The 11,790-nt window shown below is 42.8% G+C and overlaps 1 protein-coding gene across 1 annotated transcript in view; it reads left to right on the top strand.

The window, feature by feature from the left end:
- TENM2 (teneurin transmembrane protein 2) overlaps positions 1–11,790 on the top strand; it is an 845,679-nt gene that overhangs the window by 778,718 nt on the left and 55,171 nt on the right. The window contains exons 16-18 of the mRNA XM_025042998.1: positions 2,289–2,408; positions 5,510–5,771; positions 6,504–6,771. Of these exons, the coding sequence (XP_024898766.1) occupies positions 2,289–2,408; positions 5,510–5,771; positions 6,504–6,771 (650 nt within the window). The remainder of the gene's footprint in view (positions 1–2,288; positions 2,409–5,509; positions 5,772–6,503; positions 6,772–11,790) is intronic.

Genomic DNA, 11,790 nt, shown 5'->3' on the forward strand with positions numbered 1-11,790 from the left:
TCTACCCCAAATCCAGTAATTTCCCAATACTCTCCTTTCCCTATTCTTTCATCACCTGTTCCTTAAAATTTAATCTTATTCCCCCCACCAATACTTACCACTTCCAGGAGACCCCTCGAGCCAAGATGCAGGACAGCAGGCAGGAATATTTGGTGGACTCTACCCTCTCTGCAACTTTGAAGGTAGCAGTCAATAGCAGCACCCAAACGAGCCCACATCCAGCACATTGGCATGGATACGTAATTCAGAAATACACAATGTTACTCTAAAACACAGGTTGAAGTTCGACAAGCATGTGAATTTCAGTGTGTCATTGTCTGACAAATAATGAGGGACAAAACTAGAGTAAAAAAAAACTTAATCCAAGACTTCTAAGAAGGCATTTCCCCTAGAGAACGGCATACAAAAATAACTAAAATGCCTTGACTCCACCACTATAATTTATAGAGCAGATCTCACTATCTAGATAATGTGATAATTGTTACACATCAATAATCATAAATAGACATGAACTGATAGCATGTCTTAGCTGAATCTTTCCTGCGAATTGACTGCCTCTAAATGGTAGGAAGCGAGCAGCAATGAAGAATTAGAAAAATAAGGGGTAGCAATCATAGGCGGCCCGGCTCCTTTTATTCCTATGGTGCTCTGCAAAGTCTTGTGCTATGAGAATGATTTAAAAGAAATAACAGTCGTATAAAACAGAAGGGGAAAAACCTTCACCGTGGGATGTACTCCCAATTTTGTTTTCTCATCACAAGCACTTTGTAGCTTGTGGTCAACAACACACATCATTGATTTTAAAATTATGTCTGGGAAGGCCTGAAAGAAATCTTCGTCTGAGCTAAGATAAGGAAACAAAAATTGAACAAAAGAATTATTTGCATAAATTAGTTTTCCACTTTCAAAAGACTCTCTAGCATTGTGGTTGGAACCAGCCAAAAATGGGATTCATTTGTTAGGCAGCCCGTAGCAGGCAATTAGAGCTGTCAGTGGAACAGTCTAAACCCTCCTGAGATCATCCAAGGGTTGGAGCTGAACCGTTGGGGGGATTGCTAATAAAAAGAGAGGGGCTTGGAGAAAGCATCCCTTCAATTGTAGGGTCACCTGGGATTGCAGAATTAAGTGCATTCCAAAAAATCGAGCAGGTTTGGACAAGATTCTGGCAAAGAACAGGTCAGCTTGATTACCTAGTCCAGAAATTGGGAGTGTGTCCAGGAACCTGGAAGCCTGCGAACCTCTCTGTCTTTGCCAAATTGTCCAGTGGCTCGAAGGCTGAGAATACAGCTGCAGATCTGCAGACCCGGCACCTCTCGTTAGCCCATTTCTCCATGAAGTGAAGAGACTTAAGGCGAGAGGAGGTGTGTGCATTCTCCCCGCATGGGCTTCGAGGAGAATATTGTGGCGACTCTGTTGCTTTATGGAATTGCACGGAAGTAGCTGGAAGGGTACAGGCATTCTTGGGAAAGTTCTAGTGACTGTGACCTAGAGAGAGGGGAGTTTAACAGTGAAAAAAATGTCGTGTGGGATTTCAGCCACCTCCCCTGCTGTCAAGATAGCAGGGATTTGATCTAAGAGAAATATATAATTACATGGAATCCAGAATCCAAGATAATTCTGCCAGGAAAAAATCTCCAATCTTCTCTTTTCCTCAGGCTGTCATGGATTGTGAGAAATTTTGCTCTTAAAGGGCAGCAAAAACAACGTATGAAAATGTCCCAGCTTCATAATAAACCTGCGTGTGCTCCACGCTGCTTCCTCTGACATCCCAACCTGGAGGAGAAGAGGGACGTTGCCCTCCCCCAAAGCCAGGAAAGGAAATGAGTAGCCAGATGGGGAAGCTCTCACCCAAGTATCATACTCTCTGTGCCAGGCTAAGGCACAAACATGAGTGGGCCAAGCAAAAGTCACACGGCGTCTAGAAAAGCAGCCAGGCCTAGGGGAGAGATGCTCTGCAGAGGAGACCCTGTTGCCCAGCCCAGTGACTGGAGATGCTGCCCCTTGATGTCGTCCCCACACATCATCAGTTCTGCTCATCGGGGGGAAGCGGGCATTGACACATCCTCTTGCCCACCCCGCTCTGAGGTGTGATCACTTGAGGCAGAAGTTAATATTGAAAGTCTTCTCTTGGCCTTAGGGACCAGATGAGGATGGGCATGGAGATGGGGGCACTGGCAATGGGAATGGGGGGCTCGACCACCTGTGACCTTGTTCTCCTGTGTGTCTCAAAGACCTATGTTTTTTGGGTTTTTTTTCTCTCTCTCTCTCTCTCTCACTCTCTCTCTCAGCTTGGTTTCTCTCATCCGAGGCCAAGTAGTAACTACAGATGGAACTCCCCTGGTTGGTGTGAATGTGTCGTTTGTCAAGTACCCAAAATACGGCTACACCATAACTCGCCAAGATGGCACGTGAGTAGATTTGTGGGGCTCTACTTACTCAGGATTTGGGGTGCAAACAAAGAGGCAGATGGTGCCATTGGCTTGGAACCACGTGGCTTCCCATTGCGGACTGGAACGCCCACCAGACCAGGCCTCAGTGAGGACCCCCGCAGAGATATTTTGCTTTTTGGTATTGTATCGAAAATAAAAAATAAATAGAACGGCCAACCTAATGATGGCCATCAGCCATCATTCTCTTTTTTCCATGTCACGTAAATGCTTTTGAGTGTGTCGGGGGTACGATTGGGGGAGGGGATGATTCTAGAAAAAAGAAAGGAAAGCAGCTCTCGGCAACTCCTATTTTAAATCAAAGGCAGTGCAGGGTGACAAGGATGCACGTGAGGCAGTGTCCCGTGGTGAACCCCTTCTGCTTTCATCTGTGGCTTTTGGAGCTGTGTTGTTTTTGCTCCTCTTTTGAGGAGGTGGGATGTAATCAGAGAAGTCTAATTAAATACACTTAGCTGTCACCCTGCTGTGTGAAAAAGGCAACCTTTTCCCTATTATCTTCTGATTGGAAACACACACACCCGTGCAGCCCCCACCAAGATGAAAGCTCTGTAGTTTCCTTAATCCATTGTCATGAAGTTGAAATGTTAAGGAAAAGGTAAGAAGAAGAAAAGAAATCTATGGGAAGGGGAAAACACCCACTAAAGGAAAAAACAAACAAATAAACAAAAAAGAGAAAAACTATTCCGTTCTATTTCAAATGAAAGAGGAGACCGTTGTTATAGATCAGATGCAACACTTTTTCTATAAAACAAGAGTCTGGAAAATCGTAGATGTATCACACAGATAAGGACTGTAATTCTTGGCCTTTCTCTGGTGAAGAGTCTGGCTTTAATCTCTACTGTCCTTAGCCTTGCAGGTAGTTTTAAAAATTATCAACCCACAGTAGCCCTAGCTTCATATTCCCACCTGTGAAACCCGAAGAAGCATCAGATGAATCATATCAAATTGTCAATATTCACTAAGTTTCTGATATCTCCCTTAGATTTGGCTACATTTCTGCAGCCAAATCTAATCATTTTAAGCACTAGGACTGTGTGCAATGCAGAGCTACTTTGTCCCTTCTTCATTCTTAGAATCTAGTGTCCTGGCCCTGCAAAGTCCTGTGGCAACACAAGAGGACAGTTCTGAGTCCTTGGCCTGCTATCTGTCCCCACCTCCTGCTACCGCATCTCTCTCAGGTGCCTTCCGACTTATTGTGGCCCAAAGCCACTTCCCAGATCATCTGTTCAGCCTCCTGGGTTGCTGACTCTCCAGCTTGTTCAGGTTGCAAAGCCATGGAAGGAACAGGAAGCGTTGGGGAGTGCTCCGGGGAGCCCCACGATCTGTGGGATAGTGGCGGGTGTGTGCAACAGACGCCGATGATCTGATTCTATCACAGCCGCTAGGACCAGTTTCACTTTAAAACATTCTACGCTCTTCTGTGTCCTATATAACCATCCCCAGCAGTGAGCTTGCCCCGCAACAAATACAAAAACAAATTAATGTAATAAACACACTGTTGCACTGTGCCTGCTCTGACATTTATCTTAATATTCATGTGCTCTGTGTTTGTTCATATTACGTCTATTAAAAAACACCCAAAGTGTTAAAATAGGGTGAAGCCAGCAGGTTTATATATTTTCATTGAGCTTTTACTGTGATTCAGGCGCTCTGTTGGCTGCTGGAGATTCCGAAATGAGCAAGGCGGCACCACTGCCCGCCAAGAGTTGAGATCCTAGTGGAGGAGGATGAACCTGAAAACCGAGAGACTTCTCTCCGTTAACCTCTCTCTTTCCTGTCAACTGGGAAAGAGCTACCTTTATTTTACTAGAAATATACCTTCATCCAACTCCTGAGGAATGAACAGGAATATTGTTTAAAAACGATAGTCAAAAATATCAGAAACAGGGCAAAACGGCTGAAGGTGGTCAGAAGGTACAAACTTCCAAATCTAAGATAGACAAGTCCTGGGAATGTAACGTGCAGCACGGTGGCTAAGGTCGATCATACTGTAGCGTACATTTGAAAGTTACTAAGAGAGCAGATCTTTAAAGTTTTCATCACAAGAAAACAGTTCCTGTAACTATGTGTTGTGATGGAACCCAGACGTCTCGTGCTGATCATTTCGCAATATGTACAAATATCAAATCATTTTGCACGGGGGTCCCCAACCATCGGGCTGTGGACCGGCACTGGTTTGTGGCCTGTTAGGAACTGGGCCGCACGGCAGGAGGTGAGCGGTGGGGTCAGCAAGGGAAGCTTCATCTGTATCTGCAGCCGCCTCCCAGCGCCAGCATCACCACCTCAGCTCCACCTCAGATCATCGGGCGTTAGATTCTCATAGGAGCACCGGGCCCTGGTGCCAAAAAGGTTGGGGACCACTGATTTTGTATGCCTAAAAGTAATACAATGTTCTATGTCAATTATAGCTCAAAAAAAAAAAAAAAAAAAGATCAAACCAAAAAAAAAAAAATCAGAAACCGTAAAGGCTGTTGAGAAGAAAGCTTAATGAGCCCCTCCCTGTGTCCCAGCATCATGTCATTATGACTCCACTATTTATTAGCCTAGCATGATGCTAAGTGTTTTACACGAGGAAGGGGGAACATTTTCTGTAAAGGGCCAGACAGTAAATGTTTTAGGCTTTGCATGCCATGTGGTTCGCGATACAACTGCTCAGCTCTGACACTGTAGCTCAAAAACAGCTGGAGAAAATATATCAATGTATGGGCATGCTTTATTCCAATAAAACTTTTTTTAACCAAAACAGGTGACAGGCCAGAAATAGCTCATGGGCCTAGTTTGCTGACCCGTGCTCTGCATTCATCGTGATATTTCATTCTCTCAACGACACTGTGACCTCACTATAATTATTCCCATGTCATAGATGAAGAGACTTGGGCTCGGAGAGGGTTGGTAACTTGCCCGCAGCCACACAGCTAGTAAGTGGTAGAGTCTGGGTTCCAACCAGCCCAACGGCCCCCAAAGCCCACGCTGATCTCCCCCCGCCGTGCAGAGGCCAGAGCGCCCGCCCCGTGGGAAGGCGCGTTCAGCCCTCTCAGTGAGCCCGCTGACCTCCTCTCCAGGTTTGACCTGATCGCCAACGGGGGCGCCTCGCTGACGCTGCACTTTGAGCGAGCCCCCTTCATGAGCCAGGAGCGCACCGTGTGGCTGCCGTGGAACAGCTTTTACGCCATGGATACCCTGGTGATGAAGACCGAGGAGAACTCCATCCCCAGCTGTGACCTCAGCGGCTTTGTCCGGCCAGATCCGATCATTATCTCGTCCCCGTTGTCCACCTTCTTCAGTGCTGCCCCTGGGCAGAATCCCATCGTGCCTGAGACCCAGGTAGAAATGGCGGGCCCCGAGGGATTGTGACCAAACCTGGCTGGCCAACTGCCTCCTACCATGTCTCCTACCTGGGCGGGCCAGAAACCAGTCTTAGGGGGAGAGACAAAAAGTAGAGACAATAGAATTTATTGTCACCGAAGAGAAAACCTAATCTTTCCTGGACATTCCAGATATTTCTAGATAGTTGTTCAAGCCTTTGGCAATCACCGGAGCTTTTAATAAAATAAAGACAATATACATATGTACAACCCCCTGCAAATTGCTTTTTATTCCTGTTAGTCACAGAGATACATGATAAGAAGAGCTTTAACAGAGGGCACGTTACATTATTGCCTCCCTGTTGTTTTATACCAATTGTCAGCGGAAGTTGCAGGTTCATATAATTACAGCCTCTCATGGCCTCCTTGCATGCAGCTAGCAATAAAGCCTGCTGTTCTTATTTACATCTTTTGCCAACAGCGTGGTTTTTAAAAAGAAACACAATGGTGACCAAGAATAATTATTAATCCAAAAATCATAACCTCAGCCCCTTCGCTCCATAATGTAGGCTAAAGTTTACATTATGGGGTGTTTCGTTCTTTTCCTCAACCTTGGGAAGTGGTTCTTGCACCCCAGGTAAGGCGTGATGCCCCGGTGAGGGTGGCAGCGGCCAGGCGGCCTCGGGGTCCCGAGCAGCCCATGAGCCTGTGCGTGCTTGACGCGGGATGTGCACGGGTGTTTCCTTCGCAGGTTCTCCATGAGGAAATCGAGCTCCCGGGTTCCAATGTGAAGCTTCGCTACCTGAGCTCCAGGACCGCAGGCTACAAGTCGCTGCTGAAGATCACCATGACCCAGTCCACGGTGCCCCTGAACCTCATCAAGGTGCATCTGATGGTAGCTGTAGAAGGGCACCTCTTCCAGAAATCATTCCAGGCCTCTTCCAACCTGGCCTACACCTTCATCTGGGACAAGACGGACGCATACGGCCAACGGGTGTACGGACTCTCTGACGCTGTCGGTATGTTTCAGTTTCCGCCCCTTATTGCTTCTTGGATTCAGTCGTGCGTTAATTCGACCGATATTTATTGAGTTTCTAGTATGTGCCAAGCACTATTCTAGTAGATAGAATCCAAGTGGTCGATAAGATTGACGAGAGTCCTCTTCCAAGGACCTTCTGTTCTAGTGGGGGGAGTCGAGATAATAGACTGGACATGAAAATATCGAAAATAAAAATAAGTGACATATACTGGAGGGGAGGAGCAAGCGATATTGAAGGCATTCAGGGAAGGCTCCTCAGCCGGTGACATTTAAGCAGAGACTCGAATGACAAGTAGCCATGTGAAAATCAGGAAAAGAGCATTCTTTTCCTGGCAAAAAGAAAATTTTTAAATGAAAGAAAGAGAGAGAAGAGCGAGGTATGTCTGAAGGACAAAGAGAAGGCCCATGCAGCTGAAATGTAGTGGACAAGATTGTTCGAGATGGGGGAGGGGGCGGGCAGGGGCGAGCTCATGTTCCGGAGTGAGCACTTGCAAATGGCACAGAATGCTCCGCGAGAATCAGAACATGGGGCTGGGGAAATCTGAAAAACGCATGCCGTGTTTCAGGCTTTGCCTCTGAGAGGAATCACATGGACCCCACCCACACTCCATCCCTGCTTATGAAAGACCACCGTAAGAGACGTGTCCTCCTGTTATTTCTTTGAAGAGTCGAGAGCTGTGGATTAATATCAACCTACCCGTAGATTTTTTCTACTTGCAGAAAGCTTTCTGGGGTTAATTAAAATCCAGATTCCTGGATTATTTTTTAGCAATAGGCTTGTGATTTTCAAGAACTGTCATAAGTTACCAAAATAAGAAACCTGCAAACTCGGAAATTTTCACTGTGATTGGCAGCCAGTGTTTGTTTATCAGACACTCCCTTCTGCAGAGCGTTGTGACAAACCCTTTGTCTTGGATAACCTCTCAGTAACCCTATCAAGTAAGCACCCTCATAATCTCCATTGTGCACATGAGATGGTCGGAGAGGGTAAGTACTTTGCCTAAAGTCACTCACCTAACAGGTTACACATGCTCAGGATATGGCCCTAGTGGTCTACTTCATTAGAAATTGGAGTTAATAACTTAATAAAGATAGTAAAAGGTTATCAGGGTAACTAGTACATTGAATATAAACAGTGGCTAATCAAAAAAAATATCATATCAGGCTTTAGCCAATATCAAAATAGCCAGCATCAAAAAGTGGACTGAATATTACGATGCGCCCCCAGGTACCCCAGCTTCTGCCATTATCACCTCATGATGAATCTTGCTTAGTCCATACCCTCATCCACACCCCGCCTCCCTTTTTTTTCCTGAAGCAAGTCCCAAATAGCACATCACCTCATCCGTAATATTTCACTATGTATCTCTAAAAAAACTTTAAAAGCATAGCAACAATATCATTATCACAACAAACAAAACAATAATTTCTTAATGTCAGATAGCCCATCGTTGTTCAATAATTCGATTATCTTATAAATGTCATAAAATATTGATACTTTGAATCGGAAGCCTAATAAAATCCACTTTTTGCAATTGGTTGATTTCTCTTATAGTATTTAATCTGTGGTTTTCCCTTCCATTTCTAGCTCTAATTTTTATGTTTTATGATTTAGTCGTTGAAGAAACTGTGTTGTTTGCCCGTAGAATCTCACAAAACCTAGTTTGTTTCTGATTGCACACCTGGGCTGTTTAACATACTCCTCTGCTCTGCATCTCCTGTAAATTGAGAGTTGGATCTTAAGGCTTTCTCAGGTTGAGGTTTTGTTTTTATTTTTATTTCTTTAACCTATACGAACTTTTTTAAATCAAGGCATAATTGACATGCAACATGATATTAGTTTCAGATGCACAACATGATTTGATATTGGTATATATCGAGAAATGATCACACAGTAAGTCTAGTTAACGTCTGTCACCACACATAGTTACAAAAGTTCTTTTTCTCGTGATGAGAACTTTTAAGATTTACTCTCTTGGCAACTTTCAAGCATGCAATATAATATTATTAACTACAGTTGACATGCTGTATATTACATCACCAGGATTTATTTGTTTTATAACTGAAAGTTTATACTTTTTGACTCCATTCATCCATTATACCCATCCCCCACCTCTGTCAACCATCAGTCTGTTCTCTGTGTTTATGAGCTTGTTTTTGGTGTTTTTTTTTTAATTCCACATATAAGTGAGATCATACAGTATTTGTCTTTCTCTATCTGATTTATTTCAGTTAGCATAATGCCCTCAAGTTCCATCTATGTTTTTGCAAGTGGCAATATTTTATATTTTTATGGCAGAATAATATTCCATTGTATATATGTTCTACATCTTCTTTATTCATTCATCCACTGATGCACATTTAAGTTTTTTCCATATGTTGGCTATTATAAGGCTGCGATGAATACAGGAGTGCATATATCTTTTTGAGTTAGTGTTTTTGTTTTCTTTGGGCAGATACCCAAAAGTAGAATTGTTGGGTCATAAGGTAGTTCTATTTTTAATTTTGCAAGGAACTTCCATACTGTTTTCCATAGTGGCAGCGCCATTTCGCATTCCCACCAACGGTGCAGCCTTTTCTTCACGTCCTCTCCAGCACTCGTTTCTTACCTTTTTGAGAACAGCCATTCTGACAGGTGTGAGGTGGTATTGCACTGAGGTTTTGACTGGCATTTCCCTTATCATTGATGATGTGGAGCACCTTTTCGTGTTCCCGTCAGCCTTTTATATGTCTTCTTTGGAAACATGTCTATTCAGATCCTCTGCCCCTTTTTCAGTTGGATTTTTTGGGTTTTTGCTATCGAATTATATGAGTTCTTTATATATTTTGATATTAACCCCTTATCAGATACAGGATTGCAAATGTTTTCTTCCATTCAGTAGGTTGTCTTTTCATTTTGTTAATGGTTTCCTTTGCTGTGCAGCAGCTTTTTAGTGAAATATAGTCCCACTTGTTGATTTTTTTTGTTGTTGTTGCCTTTGCTTTTGATCAAAACCAAAAAATCATCACCAAGATCAATGTCAAGAAGCTGATCACCTATGTTTTCTTCTAACATGGTTTGAGGTTTACGTTTAAATCTTTAATCCATTTTTTAAGTTAATTTTTGTGTATGGTGTAAGATAGTTGTCCAGTTTCATCTTTTTGCATGTGGCTATCCAGTTTTTCCCACACCGTTTATTGAAGATACTGTGTTTTCCCCATTGTATATTCTTGGTTCCTTTGTCACAGATTAATTGACCATATAGACATGGGTTTATTTCTGAGCTCTCTGTTTTGTTCCATTGATCTATATGTCTGTTTTTATGCCAATACCATACTGTTTTGAATACTGTAGCTTTGTAATATAGTTTTAAATCAGGGAGCAGGATGCCTCCAGCTTTGTTCTTCTTTCTCAAGATTTCTTTGTCTATTCGTGATCTTTTGTGGCTCCATACAAATTTTAGGATTGTTTGTTCTATTTCTGTAAAAAATACCATTGGTGTTTCGATAGAGATTACATTGAATCTGTAGATTGCTTTAAATGGTAAGGACATTTTAATAATATTGCTTCTTTTGATCCACGAGCATAGAATATCTTTCCATTTATTGATGTCTTCTTCAGTTTCTTTCATCAATGTCTTATTGGTTTAGTATAGTCAAGTCTTTCACCTCCTTGCTTAAATTTACTCATAGGTATTTTATTCTTTTACTATTTTTAAGCAGGAAAACTTGATCAGCGGTGCTGTCTTCTTCCATTAGGAGACACCTAATGTCAACTTGTCTGTCCTTCTGTGCTTTTAGCAGCCATCGATGCTCATTGCCTAGATCCATTGGGTCATTAGGGATTGAAAATTGACATTTTAATTCCATTGTTCTTTATTTATCGGCCAGAATACCTTTGTATAGAGATAATTTCTCATTAACTACTTGGTTTTTTGAGGTTCGGTTCAAATAAGAAAGAAAAGATATATGTTTGATTCTTTCCTTTTATTTATTAGTTTTCAATATAACGTCAGTTTTTTAACATACTCTAATGATGGCAAGTTAATGTTTCTTTAAATACCATTACGAATTCATAGAATGAAATGTCTCTAATGTTTTAATCCATTGGAGTTATCTTTACTGATGGTCAAATTGTCCCATCTTTAATCACGGAAGCCTCTTCAAGCTGACGCCTAAATTTTTTCAACATGACCCCAGTAGATTTTTACTCCTTCCTTTCTATCTGGTGGGATAAAATGGCTCGGTCTCATCTTGTTCATTTCTTGCTCTGGCCATTTCTTCAAAGAGCCCTGATTCCTTCTAATGAAAAATAATATTTCAAGGTCACAAGCCAGGCACTAGCAGTTTTCTTTGCTACTAGGTCTGTCATTGTTTCTTGGAATTTTCAGAGGACAAGCTAGGAAATTCAAGTTCTTACAAAAAAAGAAAGATAAAACGTATCTTCCATTCATATCGACACTCCCATATCTCAGGATTTAAAAGAAGCTGTGGAGAATCCCCAAAGGTGACACGCATAGTTAAGAATTTAATGTAGTAGGAACGGCAATAATAACAAAGCCTCATATTTCTAAAGCAGTGTTCCAATTAAAAATGTATGGCATCTCGGTTTTTTGTCTCATCTGCCCTTACCGCATCTCTCTGAGAAATTAAGGCTTCGCTCGCTCCATTTTACACATGGGAAGATGAAGTCATGAGGAAGTGTGAGCTGGAGCAGAGATAGGCCCAGAGGCCTCCATCTCCTGCCTCTCTCTCCCATTTGTCCGTGTGGCAAGTACGGGATCTTTGCAGTTTCTGGATTCTGTTCCCCATGCCTGCCTCGCCTAGCACTCGCTGGCATCCCGAGCCAGCATACAAACTTACACAAACTCTTGCCTCCAGAATCTCCCTATAAATGAGCCACGAAGCTTCCACAGGCCTTTCTCCAGTGAGTGAAAATAAATAACACAAAATATAATAATGCACGCCGTGAACAGCAGTCTGAGAGCAACGGTCTCCTATGCATCTCGGACATCTCGGA

This window comes from Pteropus alecto, unplaced genomic scaffold, assembly GCF_000325575.1.
Source record: "Pteropus alecto unplaced genomic scaffold, ASM32557v1 scaffold40, whole genome shotgun sequence".
NCBI classification, from domain to species: Eukaryota; Metazoa; Chordata; class Mammalia; order Chiroptera; family Pteropodidae; genus Pteropus; species Pteropus alecto.